Genomic DNA, 27,024 nt, shown 5'->3' with positions numbered 1-27,024 from the left:
GCTATAACTGAGCTATTATGCAAAAATATTATTTTCCAAAAGTTCAAATCTACAATGTTGTTCCATTCTAAAAATGTACCATGTGTACTAACCTTTGTAAGAACATTTGGGAAAATACATGAATCAGCAAATCTAAATGAGCCTGAGCAACATTGGGTTAAGGGCACAATTCAGCACGGATATGAGTAGGTACATAATCCATGGGACTAGTTCCATGTTTAACTTTATACATGTGCTGAAGTGCCTTGCTGAACTGAGGGCCTTTGGCTTCTAAACCAGCACTTGAAGCTAAATACTGACGTAGGCCATGAACTCAGGGCACGCATGTTTGAAAACTGGGCCTTTAAATTGTTAAATGTATCTGAGGAGGAAACTCAGTGGATCAGTTCACTCCATCTAGGGAAAGGCAAAAGATAGAGCAGTTTGCCAACTTCTCAAAATACCTGAAGCTACTTCTCCTAGTGTATTGAAAGAAACAGTCCACTTAAATAAACACAGTTGCATGAAGTTAAATAACTTATGGAAAACCCGCCCTGGGAAATAGAACATTATCTGTTGACATCAGTGCTACAGAATGAATGATCTTTTTGGAGCTAAGGCCTGTTGAATCACTGCCACAACAATTAGCGAGGGGGAAAGACTATCTTGGAGTACAAAATCAAAGCCGGAAGCAACTGTTGATTTCACTGGTCTTAAGAGGGTTTTTGATATGGAATTATTGTACACCCAAAATGAGCTACTGAAAACTACTAAACAAACTGAAAGCAGCTCTTAGTTGATGGAATGTGCTGCCAACACTAACGCAAAGGAAATTGCCACTTTGCTTTCTCCTCTACCGCCCCCCCCCCCCCCGTTATTTCTTTAATAATAAACTTATTGGACTGGAATGGTCTAAAATATGTTGAATGTTTACTCAAAGCCCAACTCTGCAAAGTGCTGAGTGTCCTTTACTCCCATTATATCAGTCAATCTGATAACCCCAGAGTAAACTATCACAAACACCTCCAGAGATGAGATCTGACCAGAGCTGCTTGCATAATACTTGTCGAGAAATAGTGCAAAATTTTCAAGCCATTTGCCCAATACTGCTTTCGTTCACCCAGCTCTTGATATGACATGTTTGTGTACATATATATTTTAGAAACCAGTATTAGCTATGGAAATACTAAATATTCCAGGAGGAAATTAGTACTTAGCCATCAATAAGCTGGCCTGATGCACTCCAGTCCTCATGAGATCACAGAACACTGAAAAGGATGATAGGGATTTTTAACAAATATGAATCTCTCACACACACACACACACACACACACACACACTACAGCCAGCTAGTACGGCTGAAAGTTATGCCTGATTTATTTGTTATGAGCCAAGTAAAGAAAATGGAACATCTTGCTTTCTGACTACATGTTATGTCAACTTAAAATATGCTATGGCCATCTGTAAGGGGGTCTCCTGCACAACCTGACCCGCCTTTCCTACCTGGCTTCACTGCTCTCCTCTCATTCAGGAGCCTGAACAGAATAAAACACCAGAAGCAGCAACTTGTAGCTGTGCTAAGGGGTGCAAGCAGAAGGAGCTGGAGACATTGGGGAGAAGAAAGGCTGTTTCCCTTACCATAACTGTACAGCTGGCAGCTGTCTTGCCTGTTCATGGCTGGGAGAGCTCTTCTCTAACCCCCACCATCCCCATGTGCCTCTACAGAAGCATCAGGAAATAAGTGGGTCATGTCCCCCTTTCCATTCCCACACATGTGGCAACAGCTTAGGCTCCCATCCAGCCAGGACTCACCGATCTTGCACAAAAAAATGCCTGTCACCAATACCAATGCTCCATAAGAGACACATTTTATATTGTACATTTATTATTCATATATGAACTAAAAAGAAAGTGGCCTCTATATGCAGAGGCTGGATGTGTAACAAAGAGTGCTGTGTTCCCGCAATCCCTGCCAGCATAACACCCCATAGGGGACTGTGTCCAGCCAACAGAAGTTAAAGGAGCCCTGAAGTTACTCTAAGATATGGTAGGGGCTGAACTGGACCATGACAAACCCAGAAATCAGAGAGTGCAAAAGTGCCATATAACCACCTTTGTGCCACTGGCCCTTCCCCTTCATCGTCTAGGTCCTAGGCTGAACATAGCTTGACTAGACCCATAAATTGGGGGCAGTAGCTTTGCAGAGGTTGGTGGTTTGTTTCTGTGAGAGTAACCGTGGGAGCTAAATCTCCTCCGCACAAGGAAATGTTACAGACTACGCCAAAATATTTTGTTACAACCTTATCAAAATGTATTGTGTTGATAGGGCAAAAATGTTGTTTTAATTTTTATGTTACATTACATTATGGTTCAGAATATATGTCAGTTTTGACTTTTACATTACAGAGTTACTGCTTTCCCTTTAGTTTTTTAGTAATTTGTTTAACACAGTACTGTACTGTATTTGCTTTCTCTGCGTGTCTGCTGCTGCCCAATTGTGTACTTCCGGTTCCAAATGAGGTGTGTGGTTAACTGGTCAGTTTGTAACTCTGGTGTTCATAACTCTGAGGGTCTACTGTATATTATAAATTATAATACAATATAACATAAGTCAAAATGATAACGTTAAAACTGTTAGCCAATACATATGTTAGGCCTAGGGCTTACAATATTAATATTGTATTATAACCAATATATGGGCAGTTATGTTAACCAAATTATATTATGTCCTTCACACAATTCTGTCCACTTTGCTCACTTATTTAATCCCACAATATTCTGCAAAATTAATTGTGGCTTTTGGCATTAGCGAATATAAAGCTTCTCAAAGGCAAGATGCATTTGTTCTATGTCCTAATACAGGTACCTTCCCAGGCAACTGGTTTAAAATGTAGTAGCCAAAATAGAGATAATGAAACAAGTTAAGGAACTGGTACAAATTGGTGGGTTGGCTCTTGGAACATAAGGTCATAAGAGCTGCCATATTGGATCAGACCGTGGTCCATCTTGCCCAGTATTCTGTCTACAACAGTGGCCCATACAGTGCTTTGTGAGGAATGTACAGAACAAGGCAACTATGGAATGAGCCACCTCTGTCTTCCACTCCCTGCTTCTGGTAGTCAGAGGTTTAGGTTTGTGTCCCTGACCATCTTGGCTAATAGCCATTGATGGACCTGTCCTCCACGAACTTATCCAGTTCTCTTTTGAACTCAGTTATACTTTCGGCCATCACAATTTCCCATGGCAATGAGTTCCCCAGATAAATTGTGCATTGGGTAAAAAAGTACTTTCTCTTGTTTGTATTAAACCCACTGTCTATTAATTTCATTGGGTGACCCTTGATTTTTGTATTGTGTGAAAGGGGAAATGACACTTATCTAGTCATTTTTTTCACACCATCCATAATTTTATAGACCTTTATCATATCCCCCCACCCCTTAGTCATCTCTTTTCTAAGTTCAACAACCCTAATCTTTGTAGTCTCTCCTCATATGGAAGTTGTTCCAGTCCCTTAATCATCTGTGTTGCCCTTCTCTGAACCTTTTCCAATTCCATCATATCCTTTATGAGATGGGGCAGCCAGAATGGGAAACAATATTCAAGTATTCTTAGGTGATATATAAAGTGCTTTCTAACTTGTAAGCAACTGTGCTGTAAATACAAGTGGCATGGGGGGGCGGGCATATTTGGAAGCACACCTTCTGTGTGGTGAACATACTACAAAATAAAACATGCTTCTTGGAAAGAGGGTACATATGTCTCTTTTTTGTATTGTACTGGTTGGGCTCTAGACAAAAAAATTGGCTATGTTTGATTAGTTGGTCTCTTAAACATTCTTAATAATGAATGATTGGCTATACTTTTAGACAATAAAACAAAATATTTCAATAATTTCCCACTGAAAATTTCAATGAAATTGATACATCCCTGGAAAATGTTTTGATTTAGTTGAATCAGAATTTTCCAATGGAAAAGTGTTCCATCAGAAAATTTTTTACAGTTATAGCTGCCAGTTTTTAAGCAAAACACCCAACTTAATTTGCTGCGTAATCCCTGTATACGGTTGAATGATCCAGACAGTCTACAGAATGTCATGCCTTCTTATAGGTCTTTATACTGTAATTTTTGAGTTTATAATCCAAGCAAGGTGAAATAAAGGTGAAACCATTATTTCAGGACAGTCCCAAAGTGCTACTGGTTAGTGACTTCAATGTACTTTAAACAGCACATAATCTATGTCTGAAATTGTGTAAGATGTCAGCTGTTACATTTACATAATCTTTGCACTTTACTGACTTTTTAAAGCGAAAGCAATGAACTGGACCTCTGACTCCTGGAGCACCCTGCAAAATGTCGACTGGTGAGAGTATTTTGCTGCTGTCCCTGATTCTTGCAGCCTGGTTCACAACCTTTACAGTTAACGGTAAGATTTTAAAATAATTTACACTATTGCCTCTTCTGGGGAAACAGAACAATTGAAGTACGGTGAGTTGGGAACAGCATGGCTCGTGTGTGTGTGGTTTTAACACAGGAGCTGGGCACTCATAAGTTGTTTGGAAGAAATATGACAGTCTGAATATCAAAGTGTTCTTGCCTGCTTTTCATTTTCCTGTTTTCAGGCATGTGCCTGTTTGTTGAAACTTTAGTTCTTACAGTGTCTGCATTACTCCCATGTGATTGTGAAGGGCACTCTCCTTAGCGGAATAGGTACAGCTGCATTAATATTCATTAACTAGTATTACCTGAACAGCAATAAACTACTTATTTAGTGCTACAGATTTACACAGAGCCTTCTAAACAGCAAACTACATTCCCTTCCCAAAGAACCTGGACTTCAGTCGCATCTGGATCAGAGCCTGGGCACTTTTTCAGAGGGCTCAGAAAATTCTTTTCCCCTCACCTGTGCCAGAGGCAGCTGGCACGCATGGAGCAGGAGTAATGCATGGAGCATTACACTAACACAACCGGGGCTCTCTGTACTGCAAGCCTGGTCTGACTGCAGGTTATGAAATATTAAAGTCAACTCTGCACAACACCCTGAAACCATGTTAGTAATAGTAACTAGTGGTAAGCAGTGCTGTGACTGAATTCCCAGGAGTGGGTCTACTTGCAGTGCTGGCAGGATCTTACTGAAATTGTGTTGGAAATGAATCTGGCCCTATATGCACAGTTAAAAGAAGAATTCTGTTTGGTCTGTGCAATACAGCATTGGCATTCGCATTCTCTTAGTTTATTCAGTTTAGGGTAAAAGACACCAGACCAGACTAACTTGCAGTGCCAGTTCTTCCACTTACTGCCACTTTCCCGTGCATTAAAAATGCTTTCCCCGGCCCAGTGCTTAAACTGGGACGGATTGCAAGGGGTCACAGACTCAGAAAAAAAATCAGGCCAGATTGCGGAAGGGTGCGCTGTAAGCACTCTCTTATCAAAGTGGCTGTTCCCAGATTATGATAGACGCCCGCCTGCACTTTTTTCAGATCGCCTTAAGCACTGCCCTGGCTGCTTTTTACCTTTTTGTAAAAATTAAGATTTGTATTAGGGCTGTGTGTCAAACCTGTGTAGTGAGACACTACGACATGCAGAGCGTGTTGGGTGATTAATTCACTGTTGACATTACCAAACACTGACTACATTTTTCCCATTACACTGTATATAAAGCAGTCTGGCTCTGGAGATTAAATTTTCCATACTCAATTTATGGATGGATGAGCACAATCAGATCCGGATCCTAGGTGCTATGGTAGTAGAACTAATATAATAATAATAATAATTAATAAAATTCAGCCTCATTTCTTAGTTTTGATCATTACGGACATGTTCTGTAAACTGAATTATATAACTGTATAACAGATCCTTAAATCTAGTCCCCTCAATTTTGGAGTTCAGGGTGTGGAGTCAAATCCCTAGATGTAAATTCTCTCTGTGGTTTCAGTTCCAGGTGGAATGTAAAACTGGAAGAGTCCTATTTTCTGGATCCAACTTAAGTTCAACCAAAATGGCAGAAATCTGGAAAGAACAACTGATCTTGTGAACAACTTATGATATTTCAATGCTGCTGAAACCAAACCCAAGCTCCATTTTGGTTTTTAACCCAAATCTCAACCTAAATTGAATATGGATGTAAACATCGCTGCCCTAGCCAAACTACTATCCAAAATAAAATTTTAAAAACGTGCCTTAAAATGGAGCTAAGGCTGCTGAATTCCTTTAATTAAATACACACAATTTAAAAATACAGGAAATCTTGATTTAAGTTTCCATCTCAAAATTTAAAAATCACTCCAGCATTCATACATTAAATTGCAATAAATACACTCTCGTATAATCTAAGTATAAACATAACAACAGTAATCCTGACCATTTTGTGAGTCTGTACATATACAAACAATACCCCACATAAAATGTTATTAAATCACAATGACTAAGTCGTAATAATCTGTTAAAACTAGATACTACATAAAATAATTCAAGATGAACTTCAGATGAGTAATTCTCCACCAGATACACAGGTGTAGTGAAAAATAGCCATAAATGAAGCACTCCTTCATTTATACTGGAGGATGTTTGTGTTTGTGACAAATTGGGGATTCTGTCTGTACCACTTCTGAGTTGTGGATGATTTTATGAGAGTGTGTCATGAAATAACTGTGTCTCGGAAAGCCTATATGTATGTGGATCCATCCTGAGTTAGCAGGGTTGTATCATGTCTCTGCCAGACGAGAGACAGTGGTGAGTGATCAGCACTCAGTGATCCCTCTATTCAAAGTAAAACACAATGGGTTTGCTCCAGCTGTGAGAAGACACTTTCTCCTCTTGTCTGAAGGGTGTGGGGTTTGAGAGCAGTGGAACATTACCAAAAGGCAGAACATAAGAAGCAGGTGACTATAAAGGGACTGTGAAAGAGTGTAGGGTGAAAACAGGTGAGCCTGCACGCTGATCACACAGATGTTAATCCGTTCCCCTTGAGAAAGCTGATGGGGGTAACTGGACAATAAGGCTGGCTGGCTGTATGGTCTAAGGAGCCAATTACCCGCTGTAACCGTGCCTTAGTGGGTCACAACTGAGGATGCCAAATTCAGGACGAACTGCTAAGACATAGGGCAAACACAATCCAGAACTAGTGATTATTCTTTTATAAGATATACCAAACCAGCCAGAAAAGTAAACTCCTGTTTCACCATACTGGCTAACAAGAAAACATAAAGGTAATTTCCTTGGGCATTCCAGTTCTTATATCACCACCAAAAACACTAGATTCAGAGATGAGTGGTTCTTTACAATGTCTCATCAAATAATAGGTTCTTCTGATCCCAAAGGACCAGCCACACACCCAGGTCAATATATAACTTAGATCTTACCAAAAATCATGCTGATGCCAATCCTTTAGTATCTAAAATCTAAAGGGTTACTTATAAAAAGAAAGAAAGAAAGGTGAGAGTTAAAATTGGTTAAAGGAATCAATTACATACAGTATTGGCAAAGTTCTTGGTTCAGGCTTGTAGCAGTGATAGAATAAACTGCTGGCTCAAGTCAAGTCTCTGTAGTACATCCCCAGCTTGGATGGGTCATTCAGTCCATTGTTCAGAGCTTCAGTTTGTAGCAAGTTTCCTCCAGAGGTAAGAAGCAGGATTGAAGACACAATGGAGGTATTTCCAGGGCCTTTTATAGCTTTTGCCATGTGGAGGGCATTCCATTGTTTTTACTGTGGAAAATCACAGCAACAAGATGGAGTTTGGAGTTACATGGGCAAGTCACATGTCCATGCATTTCATCTAGTCACAGCAGGAAATTTCATTAAGGGTAGATAGGCATCTCCCATGGTTGGTCCATTGTCAGTTAAATGTTCTTTCTATGGGCCACTCAATTAGAATAGGCCCTCCAAGATGTGCTGGCTAATTACTTTGTGGGCGTTACCCCAGGAGCAAACATTTGAAATCCAAGTATAGAGCCAATACTTATTATTTCACATACAAAAATGATACATTCATACAGATAGCATAAGCATAACAAGCAAATCATAACCTTTTCATAGACACCTTACTCGACAACCTTTGTACAATATTTGCTGCAAATATATAACAGTGGTTGCAACAATGATCTATATGGTCATATTTTAATCAGATAACGTCACACACCCCCATCAGCCCAAAGCTGATTAAGAGGCAGGAAGGATGCCCCAAGGAAGGGGGGAAGGGGAGAGAGGGCCAGCACTTCACCCCTTATCAAGATAATTAAAGAAACACTGTTTTTTTTTTAAAACAATAATAATGCAGTGTTGCCATTACATGGCAATCAACATGACTGAAGGTTTTCCTTAATAATACTTTCATAATAATAATACATTGTGTTAAAATAGCACAATGGTCATACTTTTGAAAGACATATAAGCAACTATTTTGCTACTGATGTCTTTAACACATAGCCAACAATTAATCAGCGTAATGATTTCTGTATTACACGTGCACTGATGCCAAGTTTAATGTTAAACCTTTTTTCTACCTTACAGGCATACATTATTATGCAACAAGTTGCCTGTAAGAACAACATATATTTTGATAATAAATTAATGCAATATACAGACTAGGGTTGTCAGCCTTCCAGGATTGTCCTGGAATCTCAAGGAATTAAAGATTAATCGTTAATTAAAGATTATGCCAAGTGATGAAACCTCCAGGAATACGTCCAATCAAAACTGGCAACCCTAATACAGATCTCTCATAAGCCTCGTTAGACTTAGAAGTTGATACCGTTTGGGGTTTTTTTTACTTGCTTGTGAATATTTATTGAAATATTCTGTATGAAATGTTTAAAAGAAATCAAAGGTACATGTGTAAACATCTGAAGGACTTAGAAACTTGTCAGGTCATTTTGAACCTCCCGATATATAATCGGATTTTTTGTACATGTTTCACAGGACAAAATGCTGCACACCCAGAAGTGGTTACCAAATACGGGAAACTCCGAGGGCAGCAAATCAAAGTTGATGGAGCTGAGGCACATGTAGATGTTTTCCTGGGAATTCCTTTTGCAAAGCCACCTATTGGACCTTTGAGATTTTCCCCACCGGAGCCAGCTGAGCCATGGAAGGGTCTCAGAGATGCAACTTCCTACCCACCCATGTAAGACAGTGACATGAACATGTGGGTGGGTAGGAATGTGTAATATGGAGCAACACAATACTGACACTCATGCCAAAATAAATCTAGCAAAATGAGCTCTGGGGTCTGTTAATGCTCTGGGGTCTGTAACTGGGGTCTGTTAATGCCTGTAGACTGTTAACCTAGGTGAGTTTTAAAGGTAAGTCTCAGGATCTTTATTTGGCATTAGCAATGGACTACTCCCACTCTTCATCAATGATGTTATCCCTTGGAGGGCTTTTGAATCTCCAATTAGTAATGTTTATGAAACCTATACCTCAGGAGTAGAACTGAAGAGGAGCTAAGAAACGTTGGAGGGACTAAATGCCATATGAATCACATTCCCAATGCTACATATATGAAGTTGAGGGCAGTCTATTCTATCGAGGTTCTTATTCTGCCCTCATCACTGTAGTGTCAACGTGCCTTCCAGTAGTGCATTAAGTGACATGATTAATATCTATAATATGCTATATGATTGGGGTATATAAGGTGGAAAAGAATCCAGTTGCATTTCCACTGAATGACAGCAACTGCAAGGAGGCTCTTATATGTCTTAGCTTCTGCCTATTTGCAGGCAGATTGCTATGGTGTTTCAAAAAAGCCTACAAGTAAGTGTGTTCGCCTGGAGGCTGTGGCCATTGTCTGTATGACTCCTTAATGCACTTTTGGCTGGCAGTCACAGGGAAGAAAATGTTTTTATGTTAAAAATGGAAAACGATATGATTCTCCATTGGCAACAATCTGGAAACCTATCACAGGTGGATTTGCTTTATTTATTGTGGATGGAGCATCTGATGGTTTTTGTTACTATGATTCTGTTGAAAATTTTATATATATATATATATTAATTATTAAGGTGCCTACAGGATCCAGTGGCTGGACAGCATCTATCGGATACATTTACTAACAGAAAAGAAAAACTTCCTTTCCAAGTTTCCGAAGACTGTTTGTTCCTAAATGTGTACACTCCTGCGAGCGCAGACAAGGACATGTTACCTGTAAGCAACATTACTGCAAAATCACTGCCATGAGTTCATCCCTGGTGTAACTCCATGGATCAAATTATACCTTGGTGTAAGTTGGCATTAAGGGAGGTCAGTGCCTACATACTGCAGGGCTCAATTTGATTCCATAAGAGAAACTTCACAGCACTTTACCGCTGTATGCAAACTTTCAGGGGCAGTTCTAGGGGCTGCTTTTGAAAATTGGACCAATCTATCTAGTTGCATGTTCATATTTTTAAAGCATTTGTTGAGACTTACAACATATAAACCTTCTAATATTTTACAATTAACTATTTACTGAAATGTTAAATGTTAAATAAGTTAACAAAACTGAAAAGAGAGAAACTAAGGAAATAGTAAAAATGTGCCGTCATAACTGGATAACTTCCAGGCACTTGCCTCGGTTTGGTGGTTTCTTATTTTATTTCCCATTTTTTGTTACTGTAACTCAGAATTATTTTCCACATTTCATGAACATCTATTTTATTCTTCATGCCATTCTGTATATTTCATACCATATGAATTATCTTAGATCTGAGATCCAAAGAGACTGATATATCCTGCCAGTTTCTAGGGGTACATGCTATTCTCCAAAGTAAACTAAGAAAAACCTTATTGTCCTTTGAAAATAGAATCTCTGTTAGTGTATGAAGTACTCTGTAAGGACACTTGGAATTGAAGAAATAGGGGTAACTATTCCCTTTCTTTTTCTTTCTTTTTCCTGCTCCCTTCTTCTCTACCTCTTACCCCAATTAAAAATAAAAAACCTAAACTCCCTACAATTTATAACCAACAAATCTGTGCCAATCGTTCCCCATATTTCTCTGCTTGCAAGTTCTATTCCCATCCCCTACCCTTTGTCTGTTTGTGTCTTTAGATTGTAAGCCCTACAAAACAGAGCATTATAACTATATACATATTTAATAAAATAATAATTTCTCTTTAAAACTGAAATTTGCATACACGAAAAAGTCTTACCACTTTTTTTTACTATACTCTCAAGCAGCTGAGCCAGCAAGAATTGTTGTGTTGTGCAATAGAACAAAATAGTACTTGATCACAGCACAAATAGCAACCTCTGGTTTGAATTTTACACCAGAAGTAATATCAGGGTGTTACAGATGCAGGTTTCTAACTCTTCCTGCTTTTTTCAGGTCATGGTATGGATCCATGGAGGTGGACTAGTGATTGGTGCAGCTTCAACATATGATGGGTCAGCACTATCAGCCTTTGAAAACGTGGTGGTTGTAACCATTCAATACAGACTAGGGATCCTTGGATATTTTAGGTAAGACATTGTGCCCTAAAGGCACACAGGATAATGTTTCCATTACCAGTCCTCCCCAGTGGCTGAGTCTGAAAAAGACAAGCATATGTCAATCCAGTATAAAGTGTCTTAACTCACAAGCCATAACAAATTAATTCATCCTTCTATGGGGAAACCTGAGTGAAAACCCTAATGCCACTTAGCCAATAAGCTGTTTAAGGAATTCTGCTGCATATAGGCAGAAGCCTAAAAGAGAAAGGACTATACATTTTTGTTTCTTACTCATATTTGTTTTATCGTTAATTTGAGTTGGCCATAACCAAAACCCTGAACCTAAGTGCCCTAAAATTGTGGGAAAGTTCATATGCATAGCCTGGCTCAGCATTACCTGAACTTTGGAAAAGTTTGGGTGTGAACTAGCACTTCAGCCTATTCATGTTTTTTTACACAATGGGATTGATTTGGGTACCAAAGATCAAGGATACAAATAAATTATCTGCATATAGCCTCTCCAAAAGACAAGGAAAACAGGTATAGGATAACACGAACGCACCCAAATAAATATTGGAGAACAGATATATTTACCTGGAACCAAAACCACCATGATGCCCATCTGTGGGTTGGACAGTGGGTTGTACATTAAAGGAAAAAAGGAAAATAGACCAGGAAGCCACAATAGGACAGTATCATTATAAAGATGTCATCCACACAGCAGAAATTCCAAAGATATTTAGTGATTGATTGCACATCTATCTCTCCTTAAGCCACATACTTAATTCTCCTTTAACACTATGTCCATTCTTCTTTTCCACATTTTTCACCTGCATCCCAAGTTTGTGAAATTTACCAGTAAGTATACTAATAACCCTCTGAAAACTACCAGTTTTCAATTATATCTTGATCACAGTTATAATCTGATCTCTTTGATTATCTGCTTTATTTTTATACTCTAATTCAGGTGAGGGTGAAGAAAATATCAGCCCTTCTCTCAGTGGAGAGGAAAATCTGAGCTGAAAAATATCATCTTGTAGGAGTTTGGGTTAATTCTTAGGCAAGTTTATCTAATCTATCTATGCACTATGCCCTGACGTATTCAAGCCTCGGTTCAACAGGGTGTTTAAGCTTGTGCCTAACTTTGAACACATGAGTAGTCCCACCAGCTTCATTACTTCTTTGCTGAATTGGGGCATTAGGGCTATTGTCATATATTCTGTGCTCATCACTATAGTATCTGAGCACCAAAAGCCACTGTCATTATCTATAGTGCAACTGGAGGTGTGATGGCAGCTCAAGTAGTCATGCCTGCATTAGTTTTAATTTAGCTAGCACAGCTGGGCAGTGAAGACATGGTGGCATGGAACACAGCTGTACAAGCCCCTTCTTGGAATCTTGGGTTCGTACTTGTGCTGCTAGCCTACACCAGGGTCCATGCTGTGGGTCTTCACTGTTATTTTTCGCCATGATAGCTAGATTAAAGCTAGTGCAGATATAACTGTAAGAGCTGCAATCACACCTCTGGCGGCAGTGTAGACATACCCTTCAATTGTGCTTCACTAGTGTCTAGGGCTAGGAGTGCTATTTAGATAACTGACGCTAGTCCTGACCTGAGGTTTCCAGAGTTCAGAGTCTTCTCACTTGTTTTCTAACACTGCCAAGAACTCCATTTTCAGGTGTTTGCTCCATTACCATCTTTGATACAATCCTTGGATATATTTTATATAATACAATGTATGTTATAAAACTCCAGGCTATCTACTTCCCTTTATATTCTCTTGCTTTCAGTTCTGGTGATGAACATGCCCGTGGAAACTGGGGTTATTTGGATCAAGTGGCAGCTCTCCAGTGGATTCAAGAAAATATTGAACATTTTGGAGGAAATCCAGGATCTGTCACTATATTTGGAGAGTCTGCAGGAGGAGTCAGTGTTTCTGCCCTTGTAGGTTTTATAGTGATCACTAATAAATTTTTAAAAACACCCCCATATTTTTATTGTGAGTTTGTGAGCAAAAGGTCAGGGTGATGATGACAGGATTGAGTATTATTGGAGACTGAAGCAGCTGGGATTCACGGATCATCAACCTTCTCTGAGGGGAGAGTTTGATATTAAAGAATCTTCTGATTAATTAAACTCTTCTTTTCATACAATCACCTATTTGTTTTAGGAGCCCAAGTGTTGATTCCTCTTTAATTAATCTGAGTACTGAATTATTTTAAACAGCTGTGGTGGGGAACAATATTGTGGCCAGAGAGAGTAAAATTCACCAAGGTGTAAAAATTAGAGGTTAGTGCCTATGCCCCACTTAAGATCTGCATTAAGGATCACTTGCACATATAGTCACCCAGTCTGGGTGAGCAGCCCTGGTAACAGCTCATAATAGACATGCATTCTGGGTGAATTGCACATCTTTTTTTTTTTTTTTTTTTTTTTTTAAATCTCAGCATATTTGGAATTGAGGATAATCTGCACTAGACTGTGAGAGTTTGGAAGTAAATCAGACCTTGAGTCTACAGAGCATTTGACATAGTCTAATAATATTTGCTTTTAAAAGTGAAATAATGATGTTAAAATGTAATTTGTGACCCTGCAGTTTGTGATTCAGTGGTCAAAATAGATTGTTTTTGCTTCCCTCTTTTCCTGCTTTTCAGGTCTTATCTCCTCTGGCAAAGGGCTTGTTTCATAAGGCCATCTCAGAGAGTGGAGTTACAATCCGGGTTTTGTTTACTGCTCATCCTGAAGCACAAGCTAATGTAGGTTCTTTGTAATATCAAGTCTGTATTTGTAAAAGCTGGGACCTGACTTGCACCTGTAAAAATGTACAGTAACTGTAGACATGAGCACCTACATTTGTGTGTGGAAATAAGAAAACTGTGCATACTTGATATGTTAATACTCAGATACCCATTTATATGTGCATTTATCATTCTGGCCTGTTCAAACCCACAGATGCACATGTACACACTTATTTTTGGCTTAGTCTTACTCCCATTTTTTTTAAAAAATGGCACCCAGCATCCCATTGTCAAGGAAGGTAGTATGGTTTTGTGCTTAGAGTACAGCAGGGGTAGTCAATAGGCAGACCGCGGGCCAAATCTGGCCCGCCAGATGCTTTTGAACGGACTACAAAATCTTTTTATTTATTTATTATCATTATTGCTATTAATTTCATTTTATTTTCTCTGGAGTCTAGATCTTGACTATACCTTAACCAAGAAATTTTCACCTTGTCAAAAAATAATTGATTAACCCTGGATCACAGGACTGGCCAGTGGGAAACCTGAGTTCTATTCCCGCGGTGCCAGAGGATAATACTTACCTACCTGACAGCAGTGGCGCCAATTGGGGGAACAGATGACTGTCCCCTTCTCACCTATTTTTGCACTTGCTCAAAGTTCCATAGACCACAGAGCTGGCGGGGGGCATGGCCTGACCACTTTTAAGTAGCAGACCTGTACCAAATCAGTACGGCTTCTCCCAGAACAGTTAGGAGTGTCTCTCTGGATGCCTGGTCGTAACACCACTGAAATTTGACTCGACTGCCTGTCTGTAAAGATGAAGAGGCAGCTAGGCCAAATTTCAGTGGGTGGCATTGCAACCTGGCGTGCTGGGTTGCAGTGCCACTTAAATTTGGCCTGGCTGCCCCTCCATCCAGACGGAGGGGTGGCTGGGCCAAATGGTGTTGCAGCCCAGAACACAAGGAGTCTGCTCCTCTACAGCACAGTGTAGGAGAGTCCACTGAGAAGGACAGCACTCATGCACTGTGTGGATGAGATAGAGGGGAGACTCCCCAGCTGAGGGAGTGTCTAAGCCTTGGTCCCTGTGGGAGGTGTGGGGACTGGAATGGGGTCACTGCTGGGAAGGGAGGGGCAGGGAGCAGAACTGGAATTTGCCCTGCCCCCCAAGAAACATGTATATTGGCTCTAGGGGGACCAGATGTCCCAATTTTATAGGGACAGATTTTTGGGTCTTTTTCTTATATAGGGTCCTATTACTCTCCACCTCCGTCCCGATTTTTCACATATGCTGTCTGGTCACCCTAATAGGCTCCACTGCCTGACAGATATGTGTGAGGCTTAGTTGATTAACGTCTGTGAAGCTATTTGACTTCCTCATATGGAAGGTTCTGTAAAAATGCAAAGTATTGTTATTACATCCTGCAACAATCAAATCTGAAAGAGTTTACAGCAAAATTGGAACTGAACTTATTGGAGGCAGAAATGTCCTAGAGAATATGTCACCTTATACGATTAGTAGACAACACTGGAGCCGATGAAATCTATAGTTTGTAGTCACTTGAGTTTTTGGAGGATTCCATTAGGCTAGTTTGAGGTGCTCTGGGACTGGCCACTTAGGGACTTCCATGGGTTCCCTCCCAGCTAGCTGCCCATAGCTCCGCTGCCCCTGGCTCAGCTGACTCCACTGCTGAGCAACAAGTGTGACCTCTAGCCGCAAAATGTGAGAAAAGCTCATGTAGTTTACTAAGCACGTGACTGACAGAAACACTTATATGTTGTGATCCTGGCTCTGATACAGACCCTCTGTGTCTTGGTCAAGTCATTTAACCTCTGTGCCTTTGTTTTCCCATCTTTCTACCTGGGAGGAGTTTTGTGATGATGAGTTAATGTTTGTAAAGTTCTGAGAAAGTAAATTAAACCAGCAAGTGCACAAAACCCTCCTACATTGAGATGCTTAGCTGCGTGCAGACCCCTGATTTATTTGCAGCATCATCCCTTGAAAAGCTTTTGAAACATAGGAAGTGCAGAATGTACAGCTGAGCTCCCTTTCTCCTACAGTAGGAGACTGTGACCCAAAAATCCCAGACCCACCCAAAATGTAAGGTGTACACAGCACACTGAAGGGATAAAGTGCTATCTAACAGCTAAATATTGTTGTTGTTATTCTCCATAGAGAGCTACTAAAAGTGATTTTTTTTAATTGATTGCAGAAAATTGCTAGGGTATCTGGCTGTCAATCAACCAGCTCTGCTGCAATGGTTCATTGTCTGAGGGAAAAGACAGAGGAAGAGATGATGGAAATAACGCTGAAGATGGTAGGTGGCACTGTAACTCACTGTGTGTGGCAACTGATCATCTTTTACTGCAAACAAACAGGATTTCAACCTTGGGTCCAAGAGTGTGCTTATTTTCCCTTTCTGTTTGCATCAGAGGAGGAATTAAAGACACTAGATTATAAGCACTGTGGAGCAGGGACCACGCGCATTTGCATTTTCATTGCCTGGCACAATGGAGCCCTGATTGTGAATGGGGTCTCCGAATGCTATCTTGTTATAAACAATACCTAATAACTTGGGTTATTACACTTGGAAAGAAAATGAGTAAAAGGAGATAGGACAGACATTTATAAAGTAATGAGTGACAGAAAGCACAGTGGGCCATTTGTGTTTACCTTACTGATAACCAGAGCACTAGTGCATTCACTATTAAAAGGCAACAAATGTAATAGATAAACTGCAATGCTATTTACATGGTGCATATTAATTAAACCATAGAGCCAAATACAGTATCTTAATAAGCTTCTAATGAAGATTAGACTCGTCTGGCTAACGGTACATTTTCTGTCATGGCTGTCGTCAGAATCAAGACTGCTGTGATTTTTTCACAACTTTTGACATTTGAGGTTTTTGCCATGTGGTGGAGGTGGCAGTAAACAACTGACCTCATTTCCCTGAGAACCTTAGGAGTCATCACATTAAAGCCTGGATACCATGGGAAGCGGGAGCTCTAATGTTTTGTCATGCTGGGGAAAGGTGTCAGACGCTACGATTTCTTTAATGGGGCAAGTGTGAAATGCACCAGGGCAGCCCTACTGCCCCTGCAGGTGTGGCAGAGACAATCAGGGAAGCAGTCCAGAGCGTGGTTCTCTCCTTCACTGAACTGACAGGCACTGGGATGGCAGTTTCAAATAGTTTTAGGATGGGATTTTCAAATCAGCCTATGGGAGTTCAATGTCCAACTCCTAGTAAACTTGAGTACCCTTAGACTCCTTTGAAAACCCCAACCTTAGCTATCTGTTAAATGTTATTGCATGGCTTTAAAAAATTTGTATTGCAAACCAAAGATCATTTGGCTATAAGTAACACGATCTTGGCATTTTTCTCTATATTCATGATATTAGATTTTGTTTCACCATGACCATGCTATTTTTTTATATAACTTGTGATGATAAACCACTAGCCCCTCTTTAGAGTATATTAAGAATAACATCTGAAATTAGAATGAAAAATATAAAAATGTTGAGGCCTGCCTATCCTTATGCTTCAGTTGATCAGGACTGAACGGCCACCTCCCCCATAACTTAGCATCATTGCACCGGATGCTTTATTAGTGACAAAAAGAAAAGGAGTACTAGTGGCACTTTACAGACTAACCAATTTATTTGTTAGTCTCTGAGGTGCCACTAGTACTCCTTTTCTTTTTGCGAATACAGACTAACACGGCTGCTACTCTGAAATCTCTTATTAGTGACAGTATTCACCTTCCTCTCAAGTATCTAATGTATTGCACTCTCACAGACGGCCAGCAGAGGGACCTATTCTATTTTTCTTTGGCAGTTCCTAAGTCCCTAGGGTCACCCTGCTTGCTGTTAAGCAGATGCAGCCATAGGAAAAAGACAGGGAGAAAGGGTGAAGATGATAGGTGACACTGTAGCTCGTGTCTGCAGTGACACTTCAACTTTTACTGCAATAAATAAAATGTGTGCTGTAAGATTAGAAAAAGTGGCCCCCATCACATAACTCATCCTTTTCTTCTCCTCCTTGCCTTTTAGCAGGAATTCACAACAGTACACTTGAATGCTACATCATCTGGAGACTCTGAAACGGTGACATTTTTTTGATTTCCTGTTTGGGCTTTGAACTGTTTGTGTCTTGTCATGAACCCATTTTCAAAAGGGAGCTGGCATCACAGCAAGAATGTACCAAAACTCACAATTTCCCAGGGGGAACAAACATGAAAAATGCAGGCTTGCGAATACAAGCAAATGAGAAAATGTGCAAAAGGAAAATGGCCCATTTTTTCAGAGCTCCCAGTGCCACCACAGTCATCAGCCAAATGTATCCACTGGGACTGGATGGATGGCTTTTTAACATGGCATGCAGGAAGTAACCACTGCATATTTGGGGATCTTACTAAGGATTAATCAAAACTTTGCACAAAGTATAAAACATCTGAAATTTTTGTTTTCTGCAGAATTGCAATTTATTGCCCCACTAACATGGTTTTCCCCATCACTACATTAGCTTACTCAACAGTTTTGCAACCCCCCCAGCAAAATTAATTCTGCCCTTACTTACACAAATGCAGGCCCAGTAGTAGGGTGACCAGACGTCCCGTTTTTAAAGGGACAGTTTCGTATTTAAGCCCTCCTGCAGGTGTCCCGATTTTTTATTTAAAACGGGCAAATTGTCCCGTATTTTCTATCTTGCCCCCATCAGTACTGGCAGGTCCTGCTGCTGGCCAGATCCCGGCTCGCCAGCTGCCCGCCCACCAGCAGTGACCAGGTGGGGGGAGTGGTTCCCAGTGGCTGACAATGGGGGTGGGTGTGCAAGGCTCGTGGCCGAGTTCCCCTGGCTGGTCCATCAGTGCAGTGACTCAGTCCCCACTGCATGCAGACTCTCAGCCAGCAGGGCCCTTCCCCCGTCCCATTTCTGGCCGTCTCTAGCTGAGCGCTGCTAGCTGCAGTGGCTGGTGAGTGCAGGAAGGCGCCAGGCAGCAGCCAGTTATGTGTCATTTCTGCTGCCCACCATCAGCCCTTTACGTGCTCCCCCTCTCGCTGTCCTCTCCCTGCTTTGCCCTTTTGCCCTTCCAGCCCTGCTGCTCCCCCATATCCCCCCCCAGCGGGGTGCGTCCCGCTCCCAGCCCTGTGCAGAGAACCAGCCCTTGGTCAGAGCACTGAGCTCACTAACAGCCTAGCCGGCAGGCTCCTTCCTTCCCCAACTGCCTCTGGCTGGGCTGGTGCCCCGGGAAAGCCCAAGACCCTCTGGCTCAGGGTGCCTGCCGGGAGATGCTGAGACCTGCATGTGCCAAAGCCCCGCACAGCATTGGCATGGGGAAGACTCTCCATCCCTCAGCTAAGCTCTGGAGTGGGGGGGAGCAAAGGGGGATGAAATTTCCAGCCTGTTCATGTCCTTAACTTGGAGGCTCCACAGTAGCCCCCAGGGTAGGGGCTTAGCACCCTCTTCGCCCCCCAGCTTCCCGCCCTGGGTCTTGCCCCCAGGGAACGTGGGGCTGCTCTGTCTCCTAGGCACCCTCCCCTGCCGAGCCACCTCTGTGGCTGGGTTTGCTGAAGCCCCTGCAGTCAGGTTCCCTGGGCTCTGGTCCACAATGCATCCTTAGGGCTTAACCCCTTCCTGCCTGCATTGTAGCCGGGGGCCAGGAGGCAGCTGGCTTATGTCGGTGGCCAGCAGCAGCCTAGAGGTGTTAGCTGGCTGTATACACTGTGCCGGAAGGAAGGAGCAAGCTGCTTTCAGCCATGGGGGCGGGGGGCGGTGCAGAAGAGATGAGCTCTGCAAAGACATGGGCCAGGTCATCCCTTCATGCCCCTCCTCCTCCCCTGTGGCTGGAAGTAGCTCCCATCCCTTCCCTCCTGCACAGTGCCGAAAGGCTGCTGCTGGCCACATTCTGGTGAAGCCTAGCAGAAATCTGGGGGGTTGGGGGGAGCATGTGACCTTGCGTGCTCCCCCATTGTGTTTCCTCAGGAAGACACAGCACCAGATATCAGGAGAGGCGGGTCCGTCCCAGAGGCCCAGCCAGGCATGGAGGGCGGAGAGCACAAGGCAGGGAAGGTCAGGTTGGTTGGTCAGTCACCCCAGCTGTGTGAGAGAGGTGTACGGGAGTGTGGGGGGGGGGGATTAGGGGTGTGTATATCACCCCTCCCTGTGTGAACCCTAAAGCTTTAAAGATAAGAAGGTAAATAAAAGGAATCAAACTAAGCAGTTTCTTTTTAATGGAGGCTCAGTCAACTTGATGTTAATTTGTACGTTTGTACTGCGTAGTTCTGACTGATTGTCGTTGAACTCACTTGAATACAAGTAATTTTACCGGGTGTCCCGTATTCAGCAAAGGGAAATATAGTCACCCTACCCAGTAGGGTTGGAATGGTGTAAGCAAGGATGGAATTTGACTGACTTATCTATGTGCCATGAGCATTTGACATACAAAAGGCAGAACACACATTGTTAAACAGGATAGAAAATCTGCAGGAGAAACTCAGAACAGGACTTGAAATGTGTATTCATCTCTTACATACGCATCTTACACTTTCACTAATAACATGTGAGCTCACCTGGGCACTTGTTTAGGCTTGGTTGAGGTCTGCTGTGGGAATCTTGAAATATCTTCTAGAGGCAAAAGTAACTTATAAATAACAAAGGAATTTGTTTTTTCCTCTGCAGTCACTATTTAGCTCTGCAGTTTTGGATGGTGTATTTTTTGCTAAGAGCCCTGAGGAACTACTGGCTGAAAAAGCAATCAATGCAGTCCCATATATAATAGGATTAAATAACCATGAATTTGGATGGCTACTTCCTAATGTAAGTGATTGTAATAGCTTTATTTATCTCCCAGTCTGTTAACTCTTTAGAAATATAGGAATTCATGGGCAATGTCATGTTCTTTTTACTGTGCAGATGTTGAAATATCCTGCTTTCACTGAAGGGTTGGACAAAGAAACAGTAACCTCACTGCTACTGAGCTCAGAGTTCTTTACAGTAAGAGACTATTTCAAATTAATTAACATATGAGGGGTATAGTCCTAGGTGAGATCTCCCTCCCCAACTTTCAGTACAGTGTGCAAGAATATCTTATACCATACTGTTTTATTGCCGGGCTAGGACTTCCCTTTGAGAAAAGGTGTATATCGGGGCGGGGGGGGGGATACAGTCTGGGCTAAAACTTCTGAACAGAGAGCAACATGCTCCTGACAGAAAAGTGCCAAACAGCACAAGGGGAAAAGAAGCACAGTCCTGCTCCCTCTTGAGATTAGACACCCCACAAAATCTGCTATAACCTATGCTCTTCTTCCCCTCCTCCACCCCCACCCCTGAATGAGGTGGAGTCCCATTCTTTAATAGGAGTTCCATGGGCAGCGCAGGCCAGAAAGCCCTTGGCAGCATGGCTCCTGTAGGTATTGCATTGTCATGGGGCTGCAGGTAGTTGGGAGGGCCAGGCAGCAGCGCAGAGGTGAGGTACTTGAAGAGGGAGTATATCTCCAGTTTATCCCTGAGGTCCACCTACATCTGTCAGAGATTTGGGGGTTTCAAACTCTTGGCCTCTGACAGAAAGGGGTGTGGGTAAACCTTGGTTCCTTTCCCCAATGGGAGAAGTCTGTGGAAACTAATGGAATTTCTGCTCGACTGTATAGGTTATTCCCATGTGGAGGAAAATAGGTCCCTATGGAGTATTGTGAACATCAAAAGTTCAAAAATCATGGGATCGGCCCAAAAATCATTAGCTCGTTTTAAAGAGAACATAGTAATTTTTGGTCTGTCTTTAGTTTTTTGAAGTCACCAATGTGTGTGGCAGTTACCATGTTGCCAATGCCAACTCTCCCAAATGTATACAGTGAGGTGATTCTAGCCCTTCCTGCCAGAGCTATTGTTGCTGCCCGATGGCACAGAACTTCCAGCTTCTCTCCAAATCTCACTCTTTGAGTTAATTAATTCTGTGGTCCGCCCTGCCCCAGCCCCACAGGTACCCATCTCCCAGCCCCGCCATTAATTTACACACTTCCCTCCACCGCCCTACATCAGCCCCCAGCTGCTCAGCACACCTCTGCTCCTTCTGTAGCTCCAGGGTTCTTTATCCATTTTCCCTCTTCCTAGGCCTGTGTTGCAGCCAGAGAGAAAGAGGGGAGAGACGGGAGCACAATGATTCATTTTTTACAGAAAGGAGGAGGGAACAGAGCCACCCTGAACACCCAGGCTGTTTCCTCCCTCTTCTCTCCCCAAAAACTCCTATTAGCTCCTGGGCAGAGGGAGGGGGAGAGTTCTTCTACCAAATGGTAAGGGCAGCCAATTAGAGGAGGCTTTTTCTGGGGCAGGGCTGGAAATCCCATGATTTTGTCATGGTGAGACCTCCAGCGGACACTGATGTTGCATTGCTCTCAAGGAAGTCACTAGGGCTAGTGTCACTACTTCTGTTTGTTCATCAGCATTACTGATTGATAACATTTGTGTGGATGTTAATATAGTGGTCTCTGACCCCTTCGCTGTCCTGCAAACCTTTTCCTCCCAAAGACAGCATGAGTTGGCAACCTCACAACTTCTGACTCAGAGTTTTGAGTACTTCCCACACCCCCCATGACATGGGATTTTCTGTGGGAGGAGGTAACGTGGTCCAGTGTTCATAGGGTTAGCTAGTAGCTGCTGAAGGGCTCTAGGGAAAATGAAGCTTGCTAAATGCTGCAGTTGTTTCCCATAAATATCATCATTATAACAAGTATCTTTATTGTTCATTCTAGCATGTTCCTGCTGAGTTCACTCATCTATTATCTAATGAATATCTAAGCAATATAGAGGAGCCTACCCAGCTACGAGATAGGCTTTTTGAATTGATTGGAGATGCACTGTTTGTTGTTCCAGCCATTCAAACAGCTAGATATCACAGAGGTGAGTTTCCAGTTAAGTACATATTTTTTAAGAAGGTTAAATTCCACCCTACTAATATCCTTGTTCAAAGCCTGACCAGGAAGTAGGTTCCTGTCTATATACCTGTGTCTGTAATGGATCATCACAACAGCTTTCAGCCCGAACCTCTGTTGTCATGAAACTTTTAGAAAAATGCATGGCCTTGGCTCTGGCTTTCATGAATCCTGAAAGAACCATGTTACCATAAAAGCCAGAAGAGCTGTACACATGGTAATAGAAATGGTCCCTTACAGGAAAACTAAAGAGCTGCAGGTTTAGGGAGTTGATCCAGATTCTTGTTCTGCAGGGAAAGGAGCAGGCACATACCTCCTGCAATGGGTAATACAGAGTGAAAACCATGGAAGCAAATATAGGGGGTTCCTGTTCTTCACATTGTCCCTTAGACAAGACAATCAAGTGCATAGTTTAGTATCAGATGAACTTCTGAACTTTTTCTATTGATACCAGCTCTGTGACTGTCTGGGGGCTCATTGTGCTGCAGATGACTATTTTCCATTAATCTTTGGTATTGTATGTTTGCACCTGAATTCCAGTTAGTATTAATAATCAAATAAATAATCAACAAAATAGCTATCATTTTGCCAGCGTCTTATCAAAGTGGCTCTTGATGAAAATGTATTGTTCTGTGTGGAATATATTTTTACTACTGGAACCCTTCTTAACTTTGTTTTCTATTAGATTCTGGCAACCCAGTCTACGTTTATGAGTTTCATCATCGACGGTATGAAGGTGTTAGACCAGACTTTGTAAAAGCGGATCACGGCGACGAAATTGGCTATGTTTTTGGAAAGCCCTTCTTAGCTGGTGATGTCTCCATGCTTGCTAAAGAATTCTTATTAAAGTATCATTATTGTGACACATGTGGAACTGATGTCTAATAATGATGTAAATACTGAAATGTAACAGTTGTATGAACACTGTATGTGACTCGGTCAGTGAGGTGAAATTATTGTATATTGGGTTACTGGAATTTCCTGTATGGCGGCATTGATCAAATTTATATTGGGGGTTGTGGAATGTTTACTATAGGCCTATAATGCTCAAATTTATAGGGGTCGGTCTGTGCATGAAGGCAGCACAATGGCTTCCCGAATAAGAACACCCAAGCATATACTTGAAAGACAATGGGGCAAGTTGTTAGTTTCTAGGACTCTCTGTTCAGTCTCAAAACAAATTGAAAACCTGGTTTTGCCAGAGCTGAAAGTTACCAGATCAAGTGGCTATAAACACTTCAAAGGTGACTTGATCCCTTTGAAAGGAGGTGATAAAAACTGTGCTGTGAGTTCAGGAGTGAGCTCTGACAAGGAAACAAGCTTACGCAGTCAGGCTCCACTGAAGGAACTAGTCCTACCAGGGTCCTAGTGTGGAAGGTAGTTTGGTACCTACTAAGCTTAGACATGAATATAGTCTGTTTTATTGTTTTAAAGTATGTTTTCTCCAAAATGCTTTTTGTTCTAAATAAATGATACTTTGCTTTTTTAAGGAACCTGGTTGGTAATTGATTACCACTGTAATTGCCCCTGCAGGAACAGGACTGTAGAGTCTGAGCCTAGATCAGACCTGCTGAAGCAATCATAGTTAGTACCAGGAGACTGCTACTGAGGATCTGATCTCAGAGTCTGAGAATTGCATAATTCCCCCCTGAGCAGGTGATGGCTAAAGGCCTGAGACCTGGGCAGAGAACCAGGAGAGGGTCAGAGGTCCAGTTTGCCAGTAACTGACATTATTATTACTTGAGCCCTATTAGCAGGCTCACTGCTGTAAAAGTAGAGGAGATGTGATCTTTGTTTTCTGTCTTATAGTAGTGAACTAGTTACTTTTTAATTGGAATCAATTCTGAGTGCACCTATCTCAATATAACCTTTGTGCTGACATTACATTTCATATCTTGCCTGCAGGTGATGCTGCAGAAGAAGAGGGTAAACTCAGCAGAACAATTATGAAATACTGGGCTAATTTTGCTCGAAAAGGGTGAGATTTATAATTCATTAATTAGGGGTCAGATTTTGTCATTGCTGCTGAAAACACTATGCCAGTACTTTTCTGGTGGGCCCCATCTTTCTGCAGAGTTTAAGATTTCATTTCACAACAACTAGTTTCAAATCCCTGTGGTTGCAAAGAAAACATGCCAAATGTGATCTACTGCAGGGCTGTCTTACTGAACCTGGAGATAAACAGAAAAAATAGGTCCAAAGGCTTAAGCTATCACACTCATATAATGAAGCATTAGAGCTGAAGCTTAATGAAGAAAATTTAAATGACAACATGTTTCACTGCTAATGACAGATCATTTTAGCAGAAACATCCACAGATTGTGGGGTTGTGAGCAAAGCTTGAATTAACCACCACTGTGTCCTCTTTCCCACATCCCCCCAAGGAATCTGACCCTTGACAATTAATGAACAAACACTGTGTTGTGCAGTTTTCATCGCAATGACATAAAAGTGGCAAGATGATTCTTCACTGTATTTTTTTTCTAGAAATCCTAATGAAGAAGGTTTGGTGACATGGCCAGCGTATAATCTGGATGAACAATACCTTATAATAGACTTCAAGCAGAAAGCAGCAAAGAAATTGAAAGAGAACAGAGTGGAGTTCTGGACAAAGACCCTGCCTAAAAAGATGGCTGAAGGGAAGAGAGAGCGCAAAGAGTTATAAAGTCTGAGAAGCATATGGGTTGCTTTTACTACAGTGAAATAAAACAAGATTACGTCATCTGAATGGGAGACATTTAATACTCATTTTGTAATTCATTATAATGTAGTTTAGTTTTATGTATGAGGCGTTAGAGAAGCCCCTGAGCAAAACTGAGTCCCAGGAGGAACTGAGCTGCTCTGTTGCAAACCAGGCAGAAAACAGGCTGACCACTCAGTCTTAAGCAGAGTCAGTGATGTTTGCTCTCAAAATAACACCAACTAGAGTTGTAGTACAACACTGTTGTAGAGTTTGGTACGGCACTGTCAAAAAATTATACAAATAAGTTCAAATACAGTACCATGATAATATATAGTACATGTAACACGTTGCAGATGCTGAGTAGCAGTGTTGCCCTTTATTCCCCCTTTATTTTCTCTCTCAAGAGACATTAGTCACTCATAGGCCTCGCATCTGCTCCCACAGAAGTTATGAGTTTTGCTATTGATTTTAATGCAAGTTCAATATAAGGTGCTGAGTGCTCTCCAGTTCCTTATAATGAAAATAGTTGCAGGTGCTCAGTGCCTTACAGGATCATGGCTCAACTCCAGATACCTAAGAACATCAGATAGCCTGATGGTCCGTTTAGCCCAGTGTCCTGTCTTTCAACAGTGGTCAATGCCAGATGCTTCAAAGGGAATTAACAGAACAGGGCAATTACTGAGTGATCCAGCCCATTGTCCAATTCCAGCTTCTGGCAGTCAGTGGCTTAGGACACCCAGAGCATGAGGTTGCATCCCTAACCATCTTGGCTAATAGCCATTCATGGATCTATCCTCCATGAACTCATCTAATTCTTTTTTGAACAAAGTTATAGTTTTGGCCTTCACAACATCCCCTGGCAATGAGTTCCACAGGTTGACTATGTGTTGTGTGAAAAAGTACTTCCATATGTTTTCAACCTGCTATTAATTTCTTTAGGTGACCCCTGGTTCTTATGTTATGTAAAGGGGTAAATAACAGTTCCCTGTTCACCTTCTCCGCACCATTCATGATTTTACAGACCTCTATCATGTCTTCCCTTAATCTTCTCTTTTCCAAGACGAACAGTTGAATAGTTTTTAATGATGAATAGTTTTTAATCTCACATTATATGGCAGCTGTTCCATACCCCCCAATCGTTTTGTAGCTCTTCTCTGTACCTTTTCCAATTCTAATCTATCTTTTTTGAGATAGGCTGAGCAGAACAGCCAGCGGTATTCCAGGTGTGGGTATACCATCGCTTTATATAGTGCCATTATGATATTTTCTGTCTTATTATTTGTCCCTTTCCTAAC

The 27,024-nt window shown here is 41.7% G+C and overlaps 1 protein-coding gene across 4 annotated transcripts; it reads left to right on the top strand.

Moving 5' to 3' along the window:
- The first annotated feature begins 4,088 nt into the window (after window positions 1–4,088).
- Window positions 4,089–26,401, top strand: LOC102936490 (fatty acyl-CoA hydrolase precursor, medium chain-like). 4 transcript variants are annotated; one of them, XM_043526283.1, is made up of 15 exons: window positions 4,089–4,176; window positions 4,285–4,402; window positions 8,894–9,098; window positions 9,976–10,117; window positions 11,278–11,411; window positions 13,173–13,326; window positions 14,037–14,138; window positions 16,334–16,438; window positions 18,175–18,228; window positions 20,801–20,938; window positions 21,035–21,115; window positions 22,867–23,014; window positions 23,732–23,857; window positions 24,952–25,024; window positions 25,534–26,401. In XM_043526283.1, the coding sequence occupies exons 2-15, from the start codon at window positions 4,330–4,332 to the stop codon at window positions 25,709–25,711; spliced, it is 1,713 nt and encodes a 570-aa protein (XP_043382218.1). In that variant the 5' UTR covers window positions 4,089–4,176; window positions 4,285–4,329; the 3' UTR covers window positions 25,712–26,401. The 4 variants fall into 4 exon arrangements, with proteins under 4 accessions (XP_043382218.1, XP_037733954.1, XP_037733952.1 ...); XM_037878026.2 differs by lacking the exon at window positions 4,089–4,176 and having other exon boundaries at window positions 4,274–4,402; window positions 18,178–18,228; XM_037878024.2 differs by lacking the exon at window positions 4,089–4,176 and having other exon boundaries at window positions 4,274–4,402.
- Window positions 26,402–27,024: the final 623 nt, after the last annotated feature.

The sequence above is a fragment of the Chelonia mydas genome, chromosome 12 (assembly GCF_015237465.2).
Source record: "Chelonia mydas isolate rCheMyd1 chromosome 12, rCheMyd1.pri.v2, whole genome shotgun sequence".
Classification (NCBI taxonomy): domain Eukaryota; kingdom Metazoa; phylum Chordata; order Testudines; family Cheloniidae; genus Chelonia; species Chelonia mydas.
Note: the sequence above shows the minus strand (reverse complement) of the source record. Positions and strands in the feature narration are given on the sequence as shown.